General features: G+C 40.0%; 2 protein-coding genes across 5 annotated transcripts in view; both read left to right on the forward strand.

Moving 5' to 3' along the window:
• CBFA2T2 (CBFA2/RUNX1 partner transcriptional co-repressor 2) overlaps positions 1 to 22833 on the forward strand; it is a 169425-nt gene that overhangs the window by 120419 nt on the left and 26173 nt on the right. For all 4 annotated transcript variants that reach the window (XM_019950876.3, XM_019950877.3, XM_073792869.1 and 1 more), the window contains exons 2-3: positions 425 to 568; positions 4013 to 4254. In XM_019950876.3, coding sequence (XP_019806435.1) covers positions 425 to 568; positions 4013 to 4254 — 386 coding nt within the window. The remainder of the gene's footprint in view (positions 1 to 424; positions 569 to 4012; positions 4255 to 22833) is intronic.
• On the forward strand, positions 19965 to 21513 carry LOC101318998 (beta-2-microglobulin). The gene has a single exon (XM_004318028.4). The coding sequence runs from the start codon at positions 20589 to 20591 to the stop codon at positions 20937 to 20939; it is 351 nt and encodes a 116-aa protein (XP_004318076.1). The 5' UTR covers positions 19965 to 20588; the 3' UTR covers positions 20940 to 21513.

A 22833-nucleotide genomic window follows, 5' to 3' on the forward strand; every position in this document is an offset into this window, starting at 1 on the left:
GCTTGTAGATGGCAACATTCCAATCTCTGCCTCCATTGTCACATGCGTTCTCTCTGTGGGACTATGTCTGTCTTCACGTAGTAAACTTCCCTCTGTGTGTGTGTCTGTCTTTTCTCCTCTTCTTATAAGGACGTCATTCATACTGGATTTAGGAACTACCCAGATAATCCAGGGTGATCTCCTCCCCTCAAAATCCTTAACTTAATTATATCTGCAAGGACATTTTTTCCAAATAAGGAAACATTCACAGTTCAAGGAATTAAGAGGTAGACATATTTTGGGGGGCCACCATTCAACCTATTATACTAAGAAAGCATCTTCTTCACTTCTCAGTCCTCTAGGTAAATATGTTGGTATTTCAGATTGTTGTGACTACTTTTCTTTTACAGAAAATTCTGATTTCCATTCCTTTTATTCTCTACAGTTGGTGCTGACAAAAGGGTGCCAGCAATGCCTGGATCGCCTGTGGAAGTGAAGATACAGTCAAGATCCTCACCTCCCACCATGCCACCCCTCCCACCAATAAATCCCGGAGGACCTAGGCCAGTGTCATTCACTCCTACAGCATGTGAGACCTCTTAATTACTTGGGTTTGTGGTTCACCGTGACATTTGGATCTAAATGAATGTCATTAAGCCTTCTATATATACTACTTAACATTTTTTAAATGGCTGTTAACACACACACATGTGTCTTGGTTGTTTCTTTTCTAAGTTGCTTTTTCCCTCTGAGAATAGTACATAGCTGATTTAGGTATTTGGAAATTTAGTAGTCTAAATATTTTGTTTTCATACTTTTTGGCTTGTAAGTATCTATTTTAATTTCCTTGGCTCTAAAATAATGAATTTAAATTATTATATTGATTAATAGGATTCAAAGTAAGTTTCATAAAATGAATGAACTATACTCCAGGACTGTCATGGTAAGGCTTTTTACAAAAAAAATTGATTATTTTATTAGTTTACTAGGGCTGCTGTAACAAAATACCAAAGACTAGGTGGCTTAAACAACAGGAATTAATTTTTTCACAGTTCTGGAGGTTAGAAGTCCAAGATCAAGATGTCAGCAGGTTTGGTTTCTTTGGAAGCCTCTTTCCTTGTCTTGCAGATAGCTGCCTTCTTGCTCTGTCCTCTCATAGCCTTTCCTTGTGCATGTGCATCCTTGGTGCTCCCTCCTCTTCTTATAAGTACAACAGTCATATTGGATTAGGACTTAGGCAGATGACCTCATTTAACCTTTAAGGGCCCTATCTCCAAATATAGTCACATTCTGAGGTACTGGGGGTCACAACTTCAACATAGGAGTTTGGGAGGGGGATACAATTTAGTCCATAACAAATATATTAGACAATAAATAAAAGTTGTTCAGCCTTGCTAGTCACCAAGGAAATGCAAACTAAAACCCAATATAGTACTACATACACCCACAAGAATGTTCAGAATAAAAAAGAATATCAAGTTTTGGTGAGTATGTGTGGAGCAACTTGAACAATCGTACATTGTTTATGAGAAAAATTTTTGGTAGTATCTACTAAAGCTGAATTTCCCCAAACCCTGTAACTCCGCAAATTTAGTCCTAAAACCTCAATTTAAAAAAGAAGGTTTAATTATTTATTGCCCCAAAACATTTGAAATTGAGTAACTGGCAGCTGTAACAATTTGAGCCAAAGTTTATGAAATGAAGTTTGATACCCTTTTTTCTTAAATTGTATTTTTTATCTCAAAGTTAAACAGCCTTAGATAAAGATACTATCTTGAAGTGAAACAGATTTAAACCCAGGCTGTCATTCAGATTTCAAGATATAGACAGTTGGGGTGTGTGTGCGTGTGTGTGTGTGTGTGTGTGTGTGTGTAGTCAACCCTTTTGACCCCCGTATTTGACTATTTAGGGATGAATATGTTTTATTTCAGAAAATGTGATCATACACTTTCACTGAAATTGTAAAACAGCCCGTGTAAGTGTCAGGGTGGCGAAAAGCATAGCAATGTATTATTTTTACAGGTTGCTTCAAAAGAGGGCAGCTCTCCAATGGCAATGGACCTTTCTGTGAACACAAAGAAATGGTACACCATTGCAGCTTTCTGTATTGCTGAGGTTGAGTGTTGAGCCTTCCTTTCCAGTAGCTCTAGCATCCTTTACTGGGAGACACAGTAGAGACACCCTCTTTTTCTCAGCCTGTTAACCTTTTATGCATTGAGCCATACACATACAGCATACACAGTTCATAACAGCTTAGCTAATTATGATATACACAGATGTGTGTTTAATCAAGAAGTAGACAGTCTTTCAAGGCAGTATAATACAAAAAGAAATAAGTATAATTTGGTAAGTAAAATAATGGAAGCATGTACATGGGCAGCACAGAACAAAGTTATTAAATCTAGTAGGAGCAGTGGAGTCTGTCAAATAATGCTTCTTAATACAGGTGATATGTTTTTAGACTTAGTTTTACTTTCTTAAATTTTCAAGCCTGGATATGATTAAATGAAAAATCTATTGACACTTAGGCACTAGGTAATTTTATTTCATTCATCAGGGAAGAAGGAGCTTTGCCTCCAAGAACATAGCTCTAGAGTTGTGTTCCAAATTAAAACTACAAGAAATGACTGTTAAGAACAATGGGCAGGGACTTCCCTGGTGCTGTAGTGGTTAACAATCCACCTGCCAATGCAGGGGACACAGGTTCGATCCCTGGTCCTGGAAGATCCCACATGCCACAGAGCAACTAAGCCCGTGCGCCACAACTACTGAGCCCGTGCGCTTAGAGCCCGTGCCCTGCAACAAGAGAAGCCACCTCAGTGAGAAGCCTGCACACCACAACAAAGAGTAGCCCCAGCTTGCCGCAGCTAGAGAAAGCCCCACATGCAGCAACAAAGACCCAAGGCAGACAAAAATAAAAATAAATACATAAATTTATTAAAAAAAGGAAAAAGAACAGGCAAATAGGAAAACCGTAATTTATCACATGTATTATAATTTGAGCCGAAATATAGAATGGAAGTGTCCCATGTGGTATCTAGAAAATGCTATATTGAATGACCAAGAATTTGGCACTGTCAAGGCAGAGAAAAACTGATTTTAATGGACATGAATATTCTGAGTGGTCAAAGAGATATATATCTCATTGCAGGAACAGGTCATTAAACCTATAGCCTAGAAAAAAACATTTCTCACATTAACACAACTCTCTACTTTCTGATTATCTTGTTTAAATGCTATATATATATTTTTTAATATAAATTTATTTATTTAATTTATTTTTGGCCGCATTGGGTTTTTGTTGCTGCGTGTGGGCTTTCTCTAGTTGTGGCGGGCAGGGGCTACTCTTAATTGCAGTGCGTGGGCTTCTCATTGCAGTGGCTTCTCTTATTGTGAAGCATGGGCTCTAGGTGCACGGGCTTCAGTAGCTGTGGCATGCAGGCTTAGTAGTTGTGGCTCATGGGCTCTAGAGCACAGGCTCAGTAGCTGTGGCGCACAGGCTTAGTTGCTCTGTGGCATGTGGGATCTTCCCAGACCAGGGCTTAAACCCATGTCCCCCGCATTGGCAGGCGGATTCTTAACCACTGTGCAACCAAGGAAGCCTCCAGATGCTATATTTAAATTGACTGCTTAAATTCTTTGGGAACCTGAGGTTGGGAAGGAGGTGTCACATAAAAGATGGGCATGAGTGTCCAGTCATTGGAAATACATATTCTACCAGACTTCTCTCATGCAGCCTATTGCAAGAAGTCTTAAAAACTACCCATCCCTCCCCTTGGCACCTGTAGAATCTAGATGTCCCTTCTCTTTGCTCTTGTAGCACTCATACTCTTCTAACACTTTATGTTATTCTGTTACCATTTTTTACCTGGCAACCTGTCTCACTATAAAGCAACATTGCTGAGGGCTGAAAACATGTCTTGTGTACTCTTTTAACATGTGATTTACAAAATTTAAATGAAGGCAAATGCAAAAAAAGAAGAAATTAGCAGAGATCCTTATGTTTTGCACTTAAACCAAGTCTTTCTTTTAGTGAGCAACGGCATCAACCATTCTCCTCCCACCCTGAATGGTGCCCCATCACCACCACAGAGATTCAGCAATGGTCCTGCCTCTTCCACATCATCTGCACTAACAAATCAACAGTTGCCAGCCACTTGTGGTGCCCGGCAGCTCAGCAAGTTGAAACGTTTCCTCACCACTCTGCAACAGTTTGGCAATGACATCTCACCTGAGATTGGGGAGAAGGTGCGGACTCTTGTTCTAGCACTGGTGGTAAGTACATCACTGTTGACAGCTGCTTGAGTATATGGCTCAGAACTGAAGCCAGCAGAGAGGTTGTACATACTTCTCCTCATTCCCTAACTTGTAGCAGTGTGGCAGATTCTACAGTCTAGATTAGTTTAACTTGTATAATAATGTTGAATCATGGATTTCAGTTGTGGATAATGTTTATCAAAGAAACAAAAGCAAAATCTATAACGTTTTACCGTATTGTTTCTTTTCTTTTTTTTTTCTTTTTTTTTTTTTTTTTGCGGTACACGGGCCTCTCACTGTTGTGGCCTCTCCCGTTGTGGAGCACAGGTTCCGGACGTGCAGGCTCAGCGGCCATGGCTCACGGGGCCCAGCCGCTCTGCGGCATGTGGGATCCTCCCGGACCAGGGCACGAACCCGTGTCCCCTGCATCGGCAGGTGGACTCTCAACCACTGCGCCACCAGGGAAGCTCTACCGTATTGTTTCTTACGGTATCAATTTAATTCCGATAAACAACTTTAAATTTCTCTTAAAAGTGAGTTTCAAGAGGCCCACTGAGGTTCAACTAAGTTGTGTTCCTTACTATATTCAGTGCCTGGTGGATTGTTTCCAAACCAGAGAAAAAAGACAAATGGTTTAATTTTCAAGATAATAATTTGTGAAATTACAAGTTTTGTGGTCTAAATAAATAGTATCAAATGGATTACATTCTTCAGCTCCTCGTGCAAATACAATTTCTTTAGGATTTTCAAGGAACAAATTTTTTTTCCATACTGAGTGGCAAATCCATGATATAAGGTAGTGATCTTCTTACATTGACAGCTGGGAGAGGTTTGACTCTTAGTGTATATAAGGGACGAGCTTCCAGTTCTTAATGTTTGTAAATTGAATTCCTCAAGATTTACCTCAACTAAAAGCACACTGTGCTCCTGCATATTACCCTCTGTATGTGATAAAGATGAATCACAGTACTAAACTTTTACCAGGCAGTTCTCAAAGTATAATTAGGGACCCCTAGGATTTCTCGAGACCCTTTTTGGAAGTCCAGGAGGTCAAAAACATTTTCATAATAATACTAAAATGTTACTTGCCTTTTGACTCTTATTCTCTCATGACTGTATTGTGGAATTTTCTAGAGGCTGCATGACATAGGATGTTGAAACAGGTTAAATGCAGAAGCAAATTAGGAGAATCCAGCTCTCTTTTATTAAGCTAGATAGCAGAGAGATTTGTAAAACTGTACAAACAGTGCCATTCTCCTTACTACATTTTTTAACCATTTTTAAAAATTGAAGGATAGTTAATTTACAACGTTGTGTTAGTTTCAGGTGTACAGCAAAGTGATTCAGTTATATTCTTTTTCAGATTCTTTTCCATTATAGGTTATTACAAGGTATTGAATATGGTTCCCTGTGCTATACAGCAGGTCCTTGTTATGTATCTATTTTATACATAGTAGTGTGTATCTGTTAATCTCAAATTCCTAATTTATTCCTTCCCCACTTTCCCTTTTGGTAAACATAGTTTGTTTTCTATGCCCGTGAGTCTATTTCTGTTTTGTAAACAAACTCATTTATATCATTTTTTTAGAGTCAACATTTAAGTGATAATTGGAATTCCCTGGCAGTCCAGTGGTTAGGACTCTGTGCTTTCACTGCTGTGGGCCATGGTTCAATCCCTGGTTGGGGAACTAAGATTCTGCAAGCTGCGCCACACAGCTAAAAAAGAAAAAAATTTCAGTGATATTGTATGCTATTTGTCTTTCTCTGCCTGACTTACTTCACTTAGTATGATAATCTCTTTCTAGATCCATCCATGTTGTTGCAAATGGCATTATTTCATTCTTTTTTATGACTTAGTAATATTCCATTGTGTGTATATGCTGCATCTTCTTTATCTATTTATCTGTCGATAGACATTTAGGTTGTTTCCATGTCTTGGCTATTGTAAATACTGCTGCTGTGAACATAGGGGTGCACGTATCTTTTCAAAATACAGCTTTGTCCAGATATATGCTCAGGAGCATATGACAACTCTATTCCCACCAACAGTGGGAATGTAAAAGAAAAAGGTTTCCTTTTTCTCCATACCCTCTCCAGCATTTATTATTTGGAGACTTCTTAATGATGGCCATTCTGACCAGCATGAGATGGCACCTCATTGTAATTTTGATTTGCATTTCTCTAGTAATTAGCAGTGTTGAGCATTTTTCCATGTGCCTGTTGGCCATCTGTATATCTTCTTTGGAGAAATGTCTATTTTGGTCTTCTGCCTATTTTTTTTTAATTGGGTTGTTTGTTTTTTTGATATTAAGCTATATGAGCTGTTTGTATATTTTGGAGATTAATCTCTTGTCAGTTGCATTGTTTGCAAGTATTTTCTCCCAGCCTGTAGATTGTCTTTTCATTTTGTATATGGATTCCTTTGCTGAGCAAAAGCTTTTAAGATTAATTAGATCCCATTTGTTTATTTATTTTTTTATTTCCTTACTCTAGGAGATGGATCCAAAAATATATTGCTGTGATTTATGTCAAAGAGTGTTCTGCCTATGTTTTCCTCTAGGAGTTTTACAGTATCCAGTCTTATATTTAGGTCTTTAATCCATTTTGGGTTTATTTTTCTATATGGTGTTAGAGAATGTTCTAATTTCATTCTTTTACATGTAGTTGTCCAGTTTTCCCAGCACCACTTATTGAAGAGACTGTTTTTTTCTGCGTTGTATATTCTTGCCTCCTTTGTTGTAGATTAATTGACCATAAGGGCATGGGTTTATTTCTGGGCTTTCTGTCCTTTTCCATTGATCTGTGTGTCTGTTTTTGTGCCAGTACCATACTTTTTTGATTACTGTAGCTTTGTAGTATAGTCAAGTTAGGGAGTGTGATTCCTCCAGCAGTGTTTTTTCTCAAGATTGTTTTGGCTATTTGGGATCTTTAGTGTTTCCACACAAATTAAAAATTTTTTTGTTCCAGTTCTGTGAAAAATGCCATTGGTGATTTGATAGGGATTGCATTGAATCTGTAGATTTCCTTGGGTAGTATGGTCATTTTAACAATATTCATTCTTCTAATCCAAAAACAAGGTATATCTTTGCATCAGTTTGTCATCTTCAGTTTCTATCATCGGTGTCTTGTAGTTTTGGGGTACAGGTATTTTCCCTCCTTAGGTACATTTATTCCTAGGTATTTTATTCTTTTTGATGTAGTGTTAAATGGGATTGTTTGCTTAATTTCTCTTTCTGATATTTTGTTGTTAGTGTATAGAAATGCAACAGATTTCTGTATATTAATTTTGTATCCTGCAACTTTATTGAGTTCATTGATGAGCTCTAGTATTTTTCTGGTAGCATCCTTAGGATTTTCTGTATGTAGCATCATGTCGTCTGCAAACAGTGACAGTTTTACTTTTACTTTTCCAGATTGGATTCCTTTTATTTTTTTTTCTTCTCTGATTGCTGTGGCTGGGACTTCCAAAACTATGTTGAATAAAAATGGCAAGAGTGGAAATCCTTTTCTTGTTCCTGATCTTAGAGGAAATGCTTTCAGCTTTTCACCCTTGAGTATGCTGTTAGGTGTTGGTTTGTCATATGTGGCCTTTATTATGCTAAGTATGTTCTCTCTGTGCCCACTTTCTGAAGAGTTTTTATCATAAATGGGTGTTGAATTTTATCAGAAGCTTTTTCTGCATCTGTTGAGATGATCATATGGTTTTTATTCTTCAGTTTGTTAATGGGTGTATAACATTGATTAATTTGTGGTGACCATGGTGTATAATCCTTTTAATGTATTGTTGGATTCTGTTTGCTGGTATTTTGTTGAGGATTTTTGCATCTGTGTTCATCAGTGGTATTGGCCTGTAATTTTCTTTTTTTTTGTAATATCTTTATCAGGGTGATTGTGACCTCATAGAATGAGTTTGGAAGTGTTCCTCCCTCTGCCATTTTTTGGAATAGTTTCAGAAGGATAGGTATTAATGCTTCTTTAAATGTTTGGTATAATTCACCTGTGAAGCCATCTGGTCTTGGACTTTTGTTTGTTGGGAGTTTTTAAGTTGCTTATTTAATTTCTTTTTTTTTAAATTTTATTTATTTTTGGTTGTGTTGGGTCTTTGTTGCTGCGTGCGGGCTTTCTCTAGTTGTGGCAAGTGGGGGCTACTCTTTGTTGCAGTGCACAGGCTTTTCATTGCGGTGGCTTCCCTTGTTGCGGAGCACGATCCCTAGAGCATGCGGGCTTCAGTAGTTGTGGCTCATAGGCTCTAGAGCACACACTCTGTGGTGTGGCTCACTGGCTTGGTTGCTCTGCGGCATGTGGGATCTTACCGGACCAGGGATCGAGCCCATGTCCCCTGCATTGGCAGGCAGATTTTTAACCACTGCGCCACCGGGGAAACCCCAGGTTGCATATTTAATTTCATTACTGGCAATTGGCTGGTTCATATTTTCTGTTTCTTCCTGGTTCAGTCTTGGCAGGTTGTACATTTCTAAGAATTTGTCCATTTCTTCTAGGTTGTCCATTTTATTGGTATATAGCTGCTCCTAGTAGTCTCTTAAGATCCTTTGTGTTTCAGTGGTGTCAGTTGTAACTTCTCCTTTTCTGATTTTATTGATTTGGGCCCTCTCCCTTTTTTTTCTTGATGAGGCTGGCTAAAGGTTTATCAATTTTGTTTATCTTTTCAGAGAACCAGTTTTTAGTTTCATTGATGTTTTCTGTTTTGTTTTTCTTTTAGTCTCTACTTCATTTATTTCTGCTGTGATCTTTATGATTTCTTTCCTTCTACTAACTTTGGGTTTTGTTTGTTCTTCTCTAGTTGCTTTAGGTGTAAGTTTAGGTTGTTCATTTGAGATTTTTCATGTTTCCTGAGGTAAGCTAGTATCACTATAAACTTCCCTCTTAGAACTGCTTTTGCTGCGTCCCATGGGTTTTGGATTGTTGTGTTTTCATTTTCATTTGTCTCTAGGTATTTTTTTATTTCCTCTTTGATTTCTTCAGTGATCCATTGGTTGTTCAGTAGCATGTTGTTTAGCCTCCATGTGTTTGTGTTTTAAAAGAGGCTTGATATGATTTCAGGTTTCTTAAATTTACCAAGTCTTGCTTTCTTGCCCATCATGTGATCTGTCCTGGAGAATGTTCCATTTACATGTGCAAAAAATTTGTATCCTGCTGCTTTCAGATGGAATGCCCTGTAAATATCAATTAAGTCCATCTGGTCTAATGTGTCATTTAAGACCTGTGTTTCCTTACTGAGTTTCTGTCTGGATGATCTGTCCATTGATGTAAGTGGGGTATTAAAGTTCCCCACTATTATTGTGTTACCATCAGTTTCTCCTTTTATGTCTGTTAACATTTGCCATATAATTGAGGTGCTCCTATGTTGTGTTGCATACGTATTTACAATTAATTGTTCTATCTTCTTCTTGGATTGATCCTTTGATCATTATGTTTGTTTGGTTGGGTTTTTTTGGCCACACTCCTTAGCTTGTGGGATCTTAGTTCCTTGACCAAGGATTGAACCCAGGCCCTCGGCAGTGAGAGCACGGAGTCCTAATTACTGGACCACTAGGGAATTTCCAGTCATAGCCTTTTTCTTTCTTTCTTTTTCTAAAAAATATTTATTTGTTTATTTTATTTATTTGGTTGCACTGGGTCTTAGTTGCAGCAGGCATGTTCCTTAGTTGCGGCTTGGTGGCTTCTTAGTTACGGCATGCAAACTCTTCATTGTGGCATGCATGTGGGATCTAGTTCCCTGACCAGGGATCGAACCCAGGCCTCCTGCATTGTGAGCGCGGAGTCTTCCACTGCAACACCAAGGAAGTCCCCACGTTCTTTATTTTAAAGTCTCTTTTGTCTGATATGAGTATTGCTACTCCAACTTTCTTTTGATTTCCATTTGCATGGAATACCTCTTCCCATCTCCTCACTTTCAGTCTGTATTTGTCTCGAAATCTGAAGTGAGTCTCTTGTAGGCAGTATATATATGGGTCCTGTTTTTGTATCCATTCAGCAGTCTGTCTTGTGGTTGGAGCATTTAGTCCATTTATATTTAGAGTAATTATTGATATGCGTGTACCTATTGTCATTTTGTTAATTGTTTTGGATTTGTTTTTGTAGGTCTTTTTTTCACCTTCTTTTGTCCTCTTCTGTGATTTGATGACTATCTTTAGTGTTGTGTTTGCATTCCTGTTTCTTTTTTGTATGTATATTTATTATAGATTTTGTATAGCAGCCTGTATATATGTTTTTGTATAGCAGGTTTTTGTATAGCAGGTTTTTGTATAGCAGCCTATATATATATATATATATATATATACATGCTTGTTTTAAGTTGCTGATCTCTTACTTTCAAATGGGTTTTAGATACCCTGCATTTGTACTCTGCTCCCCTCATGATTATTGTTTTTGATATTATATTTTACATCTAATTGTTCTGTGTGTTTCTTTTGTTTTTAAAAATTTATTTATTTTATTTATTTATTTTTGACTGCGTTGGGTCTTTGTTACTGCGCGTGGACTTTCTCTAGTTGTGGTGAGCAGGGCTTACTCTTAGTTACAGTGCGCGGTCTCCTCATTGTGGTGGCTTCTCTTGTTGCGGAGCACAGGCTCTAGGCGTGCGGCTTCATTAGTTGTGGCACACAGGCTCAGTAGTTGTTGCTTGCAGGCTCTAGAGCACAGGCTCAGTAGTTGTGGCGCGTGGGTTTAGTTGCTCTGCGGCATGTGGGATCTTCCGGACCAGGGCTTGAACCCATGTTCCGTGCATTGGCAGGCAGATTCTTAACTAATGTGCCACCAGGGAAGTCAGTTTTGTGTGTTTCTTTTTTTCTTTTTTTTTTTTTTTGGTACACGTGCCTCTCACTGTTGTGGCCTCTCCCGCTGCAAAGCACAGGCTCCGGACACACAGGCCCAGCGGCCATGGCTCACGGGCCCAGCTGCTCCGCGGCATGTGGGATCTTCCCAGACCGGGGCATGAACCTGTGTCCCCTGCATCGGCAGGTGGACTCTCAACCACTGTGCCGCCAGGGAAGCCCCTTCTTTTGTCTTTTAACTACCTCCCCAGTAGCTTTGTATATGGATGATTCCCTACCTTTTTTGTATTTTTGCCTTTACCAGTAAGCTTTTCCATTTCATAATTTTCTTGTTTCTAATTGTGGCCTTTTCTTTTCTGCCTAGGGAAGTTCCCTTAGCATTTGTCATAAAGCTGGTTTAGGGTGCTGAATTCTTTTAGCTTTTGCTTGTCTGTTAAGCTTTTGATTTCTCCACCAAATCTGAATGAGAGCCTTGCTGGGTAGAGTATTCTTGGTTGTAGGTTTTTCTCTTTCATCACTTTAAGTGTATTGTGCCACTCCCTTCTGGTCTGCAGAGTTTCTGCTGAAAAAAATCAGCTGATAGCCTTATTAGGAGTTCCTTTGTGTGTTGTTGCTTTTCCCTTATTGCTTTTAATATTCTCTCTTTATCTTTAATTTTTGTCATTTCGATTACAGTGTGCTTTGGTGTGTTTCTCTGCAGGTTAGTCTTGTATGGCAGGGGTCCCCAACCCCTGGGCCATGGACCAGTAGCAGTCCGTGGCCTGTTAGGAGCTGGACCGCACAGCAGGATGTGAGTGGCAGGAGAGTGAGCTAAGCTTCATCTGCCACTCCCCATCGCTCGCATTAATGCCTGAACCATCCCATCCCCCACCCCGCCCCCTGTGGAAAAATTGTCTTCCATGAAACCAGTCCATGGTGCCAAAAAGGTTGGAGACTGCTGCTGTATGGGACTCTGTACCTCCTGGACTTGGGTGACTATTTCCTTTCCCAGGTTAGGGAAGTTTTCAGCTATTATCTCTTCACACATTTTCTCAGGCCCTTTCTCTCTTTTTCTACTCCTTCTGGGTCCCCTATAATGCAAACATTAGTGCGCTTGATGTTGTTCCAGAGGTCTCTTACACCGTCTTCATTTCTTTTCATTCTTTTTTCTTTTTGACGGCAGTGATTTCCACTACTCTGTGTTTCAGCTCACTGATCCATAATTCTGCCTCGTTTAGTCTACTGTTGATTCCTTCTAGTGTGTTTTTCATTTCTGTCATTATATTCTTCTGTTTGGTTGCTCTTTATATTTTCTAATTCTTTGTTAAAAACTGCTAGTTTATTGCTCTCTGCATATATTTTCCTCCCAAGTCCTGTGATCATCTTTATGATGATTACTCAACTCTTTCTTGGGTAGATTGCCTATCTCCACATCACTGGTTCTTCTTCTGGGGTTTTATCTTGTTCCTTTGTCTGAAACATTCTTCTGTCACCTCATTTTTTTAATGTTTATTTATTTGTCTGCACCAGGTCTTAGTTGCAGCACATGGGATCTTCAGTGCCATGTGCAGGATCTTTTACTTGCAGCAAGCATGCAGGATCTTTTTTTTTAGTTGCAGCATGCAGGGTCTTTAGTTGTGGCATGCAAACTCTCAGTTGCAGCATGTGGGATCTAGTTCTGTGACCAGGGATCGAACCCTGGCCCCCTGCATCCAGAGCGCAGAGTCTTAGCCACTGGACCACCAGGGAAGTCCCCGCCTCATTTTGTCTAAATTGCTATTTGTATTTTTATGTATGTGATAGGTTAGTTATGTTTCTCAGCCTTAGAGGAGTGGTCCTCTGTAGGAGATGTCCTATGTGTCCCAGCAATGCACTCCCCTCTCATCACCCAAGGGCCACAGGCCAGCTGGTCCCAGGGTAGTGTCTCGCCTGCGTTTGCAGAGTTGCAGCAAAAATCTGTATCCACCACAAGTGCTTGAAGTTATTGCCTTTTTGAAGAAAAACATACTTCTGGCAACAAATTGCATCACTTGTGGAATCTTGCTTAACTTCAATACCACAGCCAACGCCATGCTGCACCAAATCTGTATACTACATTTTTGAGATAAGTACAGTTATTTTGAAATGAGTTAATAATAAATATTGTTTAAATTCTCAGTTTTAATTTCGGATATAATGATTATCAATAGATGTAACCCATATTAATTAGAGGGATTATGAGACTAAAATGTTTCTGAACTGCTGCTTTAAAAGATGATTCAGTATTGTACAGAGGAAACCACTTTCATACAAGGCAAAATGCAATAAATGACTTTTTCCTCATTTGAGATTCTATCCCTGTTGTTTTGTATAACTGTAGGTGGTTCATTGTCATTGCTGTATAATGTTTCATTGTAGGAATATACCACAGTTTATACTTTTTGATGGACATTTGAGTTGTTTATATTTTGAGGCAGCATCAGGGGTCCCCCAGTACCACCCCCATGTCTTGAGATTTGCTAGAATTGTCCGGACTTGGCATATAGTTGTGCTCACAGCTAAGTTTTTTTTTTGGGGGGGGGGGGCTGCATCAGGTCTTAGTTGCAGCCCACAGGATCTTTGTTGAGGCATGCAGGATCTTTCGTTACAGCATGCAGGCTCTTCGTTGTGGTGCACAGGCTTCTCTTTAGTTGTGGCGTGCAGGTTTTCTCTTCTCTAGTTGTGGCGTGCAGCTTCCAGAGCACGTGAGCTCTGTAGTTTGTGGCACACGGGCTCTAGATGAGGCGCACGAGCTCAGTAGTTGTGGCACGCGGGCTTAGTTATCCTGCAGCATGTGGGATCTTAGTTCCTGATGAGAGATCAAACCTGCGTCCCCTGTATTGCAAGGCAGATTCTTTACCACTGGACCACCAGGGAAGTCCCTAAGATTTAATACAGAGGCATAATAAAGGTACACAGCTGGGGCTTCCCTGGTGGCGCAGTGGTTGGGAGTCCACCTGCCGATGCAGGGGACACGGGTTCATGCCCCGATCCGGGAAGATCCCACATGCTGCGGAGCGGCTGGGCCCGTGAGCCATGGCCACTGAGCCTGCGCGTCCAGAGCCTGTGCTCCGCGGTGGGAGAGGCCACAACAGTGAGAGGCCCGCGTACCGCAGGGGGAAAAAAAAAAAAGATACACAACTGGATCAAAAAGGTGAGAAACACAGTTGGGATCCGGAGGAATCCATATATAGGCTTCCTTTTTCTCCTCTATGAACAGTCACACAGAGTTCACTTTTCCCCCAGCAGTGAAAATACAGCAACTTATGTGTGATGTTTCTGCCCAAGGAACCCCATTAAACCCTCAATGCCCAAGGTTTTTCCTGGGGTCTGGGCACATAGGCACTCTTGGCATAGCACCTATGAAACTCCAGACTCATAGAAGGAAAAGTGGTGTTTAGCATCTATCAGAGTTTGTTAAAACAGTACCCACATCCATTAGGGAAACTTTTTGTTTGTTTGGGGTGGGAGTGGGGTCCCTTTATTGGTCAAATTTTAGAGTATTATGGAAAAGTATTTCTGGCTCTAGACTAATAAAATTGGCCTTAAATGTCAAAATGAGTTTGAGCATAATTGGAAGCAAAGTAGCCATCAGAATGTTAATGCCAATTCCAGCAGCAAATTAAGTAGAGTCTGCTTAATTTCAAGAGTAGAAGAAAAAAATGACAGCTCATTTGCATGCGTGCATGCGCACACGCACGCGTGCGCGCACACACACACACAGAGAAAGTGAATTTTTTTCTAACTATGAAGGAATATGTAGATGTAGCCAATCATCTCTCTTAAATGGCTGTGCTTGGGTTAATGTTTCTTTTTTTTTTTCCAAATTTTTGAAATTGTGTCATCATGAGGAGGTGGTAAAATACATATAGCACAAAATTTACCATCGTAACCATTTTTAAGTGTACAATTCAGTGGTATTAAGTATATTCATTGTTGTGCAACTATCACCACCGTCTACCTTCAGAACACGTTTCATCTTTCAAAACTGTAACTCTGTGCCATTAAACAATAATTCCCCATTTCCTTCTTTCCCCAGCTTCTGTCAGCCACCATTCTACTTGACTACTCCAGTTACCTCCTATTAGTGAAATCACATAGTATTTGTCTTTTTGTAGCTGGCTCATTTCACTTAGTGTAATGTTGTCAAGGTTTATCCGTGTTGTAGCATGTGTTACAGTTTTTTACCTTGCAAGCAGGCTTTCCTAAGGTTAGCAGTTGTAGACCAGCTATATTAACTCTTTTCTGTACAGGGGCCATTACAAATAATGAACATTTTTATTTATGGTACATATGTGTAAGCACTGCACTGAACAATGGAATTGTGATTTCATAGGGTATACATGTATATAAATTTAGTGTATAAGGTCAAATGGTTTTCCCAAGTTTTATACCAATTTATAATCTCACATACTGAGATTTTCATTCAGATCAGCGTCTTAGTCCTTTTAGGCTCTTAGAATAGAATACCATAGACTAGGTAGTTTATAAACAACCAATATTCATCTCTCATAGTTTTGAAGGTTGCTAAGTCCAAGATCAAGGTGTCAGCAGATTCGGTGTCTCATGAGAGCCCACTTCCTGGTTCATAGATGGCCATCTTCTCACTGTTTCCTCACAGGGCAGAATGGGCAAGAGAGCTCCCTGGTGTCTTTTTTATAAGGGCACTAATGCCATTCACTAGAGCTCTGTCCTCATGACCTAGCCACCTCCAAAAGGCCTCACTTCCAAATATCAACACATTGGAAATGAGATTTCAAGATAGGAATTTTGAGGGCTTAGAAAAACATATAGTCTATAGCAATTGATATTGAAACTATAAATATATTTGGAGACAATACAAGGTGAGAAATGTTTGTTAAATTTGATATCCATTCATTGTTAAAAAACAAACAGCAAACCAATTATAGCAGGAACTTCCTTAATCTGATGACAGTTGTATGTATAAAACACACTTTAGCAAGCCTGTGCTAAGTGATGAAATTTCAAAAGCTTTCCCTCTGATATTAGGAACCAGATAGGATCTCTTTTCTCTTCACTGTAATCCTGAACATCATAGCCTAGCAAATAAGATATAAGGATTGGGGCTTCCCTGGTGGCGCAGTGGTTGAGAGTCTGCCTGCCGCTGCAGGGGACACGGGTCCGTGCCCCGGTCCAGGAAGAACCCACATGCCGCGGAGCGGCTAGGCCCGTAAGCCATGGCCGCTGGGCCTGCGTGTCCGGAGCCTGTGCTCCGCAACGGGAGAGGCCACAACAGTGAGAGGCCCGCGTACTGCAAAAAAAAAAAAAAAAAAAAAGATATAAGGATTGGAGGGACTTCCCTGGTGGTCCAGTGGATAAGACTCCATGCTTCCAATGCAGGGGGCCCAGGTTCAATCCCTCGTCAGGGAGCTAGATTCTGCGTGCATGCAGCAACTAAGAATTCACATTCTGCAACTAAGAGTCCACATGCTGCAACTAAGAACTCGCATGCCCAACTAAGAAGCCTGCGTGCTGCAACGAAGATCCCACGTGCCCCAGCTAAGACCCAGCACAGCCAAAATAAATAAATAATACATAAATAAATAAAATATTTTTTAAAATATATAAGGATTGGAGAAACATAAATAAAACTGCCATGGGCTTCCCTGGTGGCGCAGTGGTTGAGGGTCCGCCTGCTGATGCAGGGGACGCGGGTTCGTGCCCTGGTCCAGGAAGATCCCACATGCTGTGGAGTGGCTGGGCCCGTGAGCCATGGCTGCTGGGCCTGCGTGTCCGGAGCCCGTGCTCCGCAACGAGAGAGACCACAAAGGTGAGAGGCCCGCATACCGCAAAAAAAACTGCCATTATTCATAGATACAATGATTGCCTTATTTGTATTGCATTTGAGCTTACCGATCCGTTATTTTTCCTTTTCTTTCCTTTCCTTTCTTTTTCTTTTTTCTTTTCTTTCCTTTTTCCTTTTTCTTTTTCTTTTTTTCTACCATCATGTTGAAAACATTGTCTAATTTGGAGGAGAATTAACACCTTTAGATGATTATATTTCTGTATCCGTGAAAGCCTTATTTGGTCTTTTTTGTTTTATAGATTTATTTTTATTTATTTATTTTGGCTGCTTTGGGTCTTCGTTGCTGTGCACGGGCTTTCTCTAGTTGTGGCTAGTGGGGGCTACTCTTCGTTTTGGTGCAAGGGCTTCTCATTGTGATGGCTTCTCTTGTTCGGAGCACTGGCAATAGGTGCTCAGGCTTCAGTATTTGTGGCATATGGACTTTAGTAGTTGTGGCTCGCGGGCTCTAGAGTGCAGGCTCAGTAGTCATGGTGCATGGGCTTAGTTGCTCCGCAGCATGTGGGATCTTCCTGGACCAGGGCTCGAACCCGTGTCCCCTGTGTTGGCAGGCGGATTCTTAACCACCGTGCCACCAGGGAAGCCCTTATTTGGTCTTGTATTTATGAAAGGAATCATTAAGATTTTGGTAGGCATATGTAAATGGAACAGTAATTCCATGTGGAGGAGACTTCGTTAGCAAAGTCAGAAAAGGCCACACAGGTAGCAAGAGTTTTGTTCACCTGTGTGCATTTGGTATTTCTGGTGTGTAAGAGAAGAGGTAAGGTGCTGGTGGTCTGTAACTGTACCAGGAAGCAAGCGTGGCAGTTTCCACTGCAAGGTAAAGGTAAATGTTTTGTACTCTGGCTACTTATTTGGAGAACACACATTCTGGAAGGTAGTTTTATACCTTAAACTAGACAGTTCCTTTGACCTACCAGTATCTCTCCTTGACATTCATCTTAAGATAAAATAATAAACAATGTGCAGTAACATTATTTATAATGTCAAAAAAAAATTGAACCACCTAAATGTTCTATAAAAGCCTGAGTAAATGACAGTACCTCAGTTTAATGGAATATGATGTAGTCATATCAAGTCTGGTTCAGAGGCATAACAGAAAGGTATACTTCTTCCTATTCCTCCTGACAAATACAACAAAAAAACAATGGACGTTATGTATAAAACAAAAGTAAGAAGACTCTGAAAGATGGAGAGAAGAAGGCAGATTGGCTAGTGACCTTGAGACTCAAGTACACAGCAGTGAGTTCCCTTGGCTTTGTGCTGTCATCATATATCCTGGACTGTGGTCTGGAGAAGCCAGTATTATGGAAATACTAATGAGCACAGACCAAAAGCAAACAAACCAAAACCCACAAAAAAAACCCCACCTCCTTCTAGCCAAAGGACTAGGAAAGGAGCAACCAAACAAGATACAAAACTTTTGGACAAAAATCACTCTGTGGCAGTCAAACACCTCAGGAAAAAACCCACAATAATATACACCCTTCCCCCTCCCCTACAAGGCCTACTGGGGAGCCTGAGCTCCCACCCCTGCCCAGCAGTAGGGAACCCCTCTTTCCTTCTACAAATCAACAGAGGGTGAGTGGGGAGCCTGGGATTATACCCCACCTGAGAGCATCAAAGATTCTTCTCTTCCCAATGGCACACTATCAGAGGATGCCTCGAAAATAGAAGACGTAGATAAGATCTGGAGTCTTACAACATAGAACCCAAAACATCCAGGATACAGCAGAAAATCGCTTGTCATGCCAAGAACTGACCATCTCAAGTGGAATGAGAAAAGGTAACCAACAAACATCAGTTAAGATGACCCAGATGTTTGAAATATGTGACGAGTTTTGAAGCAGCCATCATAAAAATGCTTCAGTGAGCAGTTACCAACACAAATGAAGAAATACAAAGCCTCAGCAAGGAAATAGAAGATATAAAGAAGAACTAAATGGCAAGTTGAGAACTGACAATTATAATAATGAAATTAAAAACTCAGTGATGGGGACTTCCCTGGTGGCACAATGGATAAGAATCTGCCTGCGAATGCAGGGGACACGGGCTCGAGCCCTGGTCCTGGAAGATCCCACATGCCACGGAGCAACGAAGCCTGTGAGCCACACCTACTGAGCCTGTGCTCTAGAGCCGGTGTGCCACAACCACTGAGCCCGCATGCCACAACTGCTGAGCCTGCGTGCCTGAAGCCTATGCTCTGCAGAGAAGCCACCGCAAGGAGAAGCCCGCGTGCCACAACAAAGAGTGACCCCCACTCACAATGACTAGAGAAAGCCCGCGCAGCAACAAAGACCCAATGCAGCCAAATAAATAAATAAAAAATTTTAAAAACCCAGAAAAACAACTCAGTGATGGACTCAACAATAGACTGTAGAGAACAGAGGAAAGAATCAGTGAACTTGAAGCTGGAGCAATAGAAAACTACCCAGTCTATTTATTGGGAAGTCCACTACCCAATCTAAACAACATACAGAAAATAAGTAAAAAAACATGAACAGAACCTCAGGGATTTAAAAGAGTATAACAAAAGATCTGAGTCACAGTAGGAGGAGAGAAAGAATGTGGGGCTGAAATAATGCCTGAGAAGTTCCCAAATTTAACAAAAGATCCAAGCCTACAGATTCAAAAAGGCTGAGCAGACCTCAAAGAAGACATCCCATCCCAGGAATTCCCTTGTTGTCTAGTGGTTAGGACTCCGAGTTCTCACTGCTGAGGGCCCAGGTTCAATTCCTGGTCAGGGTACTGGAATCCCACAAGCCCTGTGGTGTGGCCAAAAAAAAAACAACAACAAAAAGACATCCCATCCCATCCCCAAAAAATCTTGAAAGCAACAGAGAAAGCATCCAGTAACCATGGATGCCAGAAGGAAGTGGCATATTTGTCAAGTGCTGGGAGAAAAGATTGTCAACCCAGAATCTTGTATCTATCAAAACATATCCTTCTTGAATGAAGGGTAGAAGGATCAAAATATTTTCACATGAAGTAAAGCTAAGAGAATTTTTCTTCAGCAGTCCTACACTAAAATAATGGCTAGGGAATTCCCTGGCGGTCCAGTGCCACGCTGTCACTGCCAAGGGCCCGGGTTCAATCCCCGGTTGGGAAACTAAGATCCCACAAGCCACAGGGTGTGGCCAGAAAAAAAAAAAAAAAAAGCTAAAAGAGCTTCTTGAAACAGAAAGGAACGATAAAAGAAGGAATCTTAAAATATCAGGATAGATGAAGGAAAAATGGAAAGAGTAAAAATATAGGTAAATACAATAGACTTTACTTCTCTTGGGTTGTCTAAATTATGTTTGATGGTTGAAGCAAAAATATAGGTAAATACAATGGACTTTACTTCTCTTGGGTTGTCTAAATTATGTTTGATGGTTGAAGCAAAAATTATAACCTTGTCTGTTATGGTTGTCAGTATATATAAAGGAAATATTTAAGACAATTATTATTATAAACCGGGGAGGATAAAGGTAGATAGGGTTTCTATACTTCTTGGTCTTGATTTCAGTGGTGATAACGTTAATGTACACATGCCATAAAATGGCATAGAACTATACACACGTATTACCATAGTAGTTTCCTAGTTTTGATATTGCACTATAATTACATAAAATATAAACATTGGGGGAACCTTGGTGCAGGATACAGAGGAACCTATCTGCTGTTTTTTGCAACTTCCTGTGATTATCATTATTTCAAATCTTAAAAGAGCCGCCACCTGGGCTGCTCCTGTAGCGATGGCTCCCTTTGTGACCTTGGTCCTGCTCGGGCTGCTCTCGCTGTCTGGCCTGAACACTGTCCATCGTCCTCCGAAGGTTCAGGTTTACTCACGACACCCCGCAGAGAATGGAAAACCAAATTACCTGAACTGCTATATGTCTGGGTTCCATCCACCCCAGATTGATTTGCTGAAGAATGGGGAGAAGATGGAAATGGAGCAATCAGACCTGTCTTTCAGCAAGGACTGGTCTTTCTACCTTCTGGTCCACACTGCGTTCACTCCCAACGGAGTGGATCAGTATAGCTGCCACATGAAGCACGTTACTCTCAGAGAGCCCAAGATAGTTAAGTGGGATCGAGACCACTAACCAGCATCATGGAGGTTTGAAGATGCCTCATTTGGATTGGACTAATTCCAAATTCTGTTGTCTTGTTTTTTATTTTTTAATTTTCTTTTTTTTAAATTTATTTTGTTGAAGTGTAGTTGATTTATAATGTTGTGTTAACTTCTGCTGTGTAGCAAAGTGATTCAATTATTCTTGTCTTGCTTTTTAATGCTTATGTTTTTATGCTTTATGCATATAAATCAGAAGTTGTATTGATGTTACCGCAAATATCATCTTCTTTATAATTCTACCTAGGGCGCTACGTCTCCACGTTTGACCTGTCTTGGCAGGTAGCTGTAGTGGGGGTTCTGGCAACCTAGAGGTGGGGAAGACAGAATTTCAGGTTTAACATCAGCATCTCAGTCAAATCTGAATTCTTCAGTCTCTTCTGCATACAAAACTGGATAATAAGATAGTATGCATGTTTAGAGTAAACTTCCAATTTGTAATTTTTCTTAGAATTTTGGAAAATTTTTGAAAGATAATTTTCAGAATTATGGAAATTTATTACAGTGGATAAAACATTTTGCCATATAAAATTCATATTTACCTCTTACATCTGTTAGAGAGAGACTTGGTTGTGCCTATTTTGTTTGTTTCACTAATTAAAACAATGGTAAAACATTGTGTTCAGCTTCTCAAAGGAACAACAGCTGACTTCTCAATGTCAGTGGGATCCAGAACATAGCAGCAAGTAATCATGAATGTAGTAAAACAACTGCCTACCTAGAATTCCATACACAACAAAAATATCTTTTAAAAAATTACAGCAAAGTAAACATCATTAGATAAAAAGTCAGATTTCAGTTCCTTTTAGATCCTTACTAAAGGAGATTCTAAATGATGCACTTCAGGCAGAGAGAAGGCCTAAAATGTGAGAAGAAAGGAAGAGCAAAGGAAATGTATCAGTTCTGTGTAAAAAGAAATCAACCTAAATAAGCACATAAACTGAATATTTAATATCTAACCAGTAGAGGGCACAGGAGCTTATGGAGTGCTAGTGATGTTTTATTTCTTGACATGGATGGTGGTTACAAGAGATTTTGCTTTGTAATTTTTTGTTAAATGTACATATATTCTGCACATTTTAAAGGAATGTTATATTTCACATTAAAAATCATAAAATTAAAAAAAATCTTAAAAGATAAAAAAAATTTTAGTCTGGTGGCTTATCTATACCCATTGTCTTGTAAGATCTCTATAAGTGTTGCCCTTAGGATCCAGTGGACTAGATTCCCCTCATACTTTGCATTCTTACATTCTGTCTTCCTCAGAAGCATCTTTCTCAAGGCTGCACTTTCACTTCTTCAGTTGGCCCTTCTGTAAAGCCTTCCTTGTCCCCCTAAGTCTGCATGCCAGTAGTGTCCTGCACACATGTACTGTGATCATACTGTAATGAATGCCTTACTTTTCAGTTTTCCCACTAGACTATGAGGAAACAACTGTGCTCTTATTTATTAAGTAACTGAATGAGAGGGAAGGATAACAGAACAATGGCCTATCTTGCCTCTCGGATAGAGGATTGCCTGGCATCTATAGTATATATAGCCTTGAGTCCGTTTCTCTAACTTAAGTTAATCTTTTCCCTCCTTTGTCCATCCATAAGAAAACTTAGTCATTTCCTTCAGTCTTTCCATAGATTTAATCTGCTTGTGTTTACTGTTTGAGGCCTGATTGCATTATTTGTAGTAGGGAGTGAATAGCATTCTCTTACACTTAATTTTTATTCCCGATTGCTGGTAGAGTTGGTTGCATTGTATACCTGTCATTTACTTAAAACAAGCACTCAGCTAAGGTTTAAAAGAACATTTTTGGTATGAAATGTGGTAAACTGTACAAACATTTTCATTTAACATGGTTCAATTTGATACACTCT

Source organism: Tursiops truncatus, chromosome 15 (assembly GCF_011762595.2).
Source record: "Tursiops truncatus isolate mTurTru1 chromosome 15, mTurTru1.mat.Y, whole genome shotgun sequence".
Lineage (NCBI taxonomy): Eukaryota > Metazoa > Chordata > Mammalia > Artiodactyla > Delphinidae > Tursiops > Tursiops truncatus.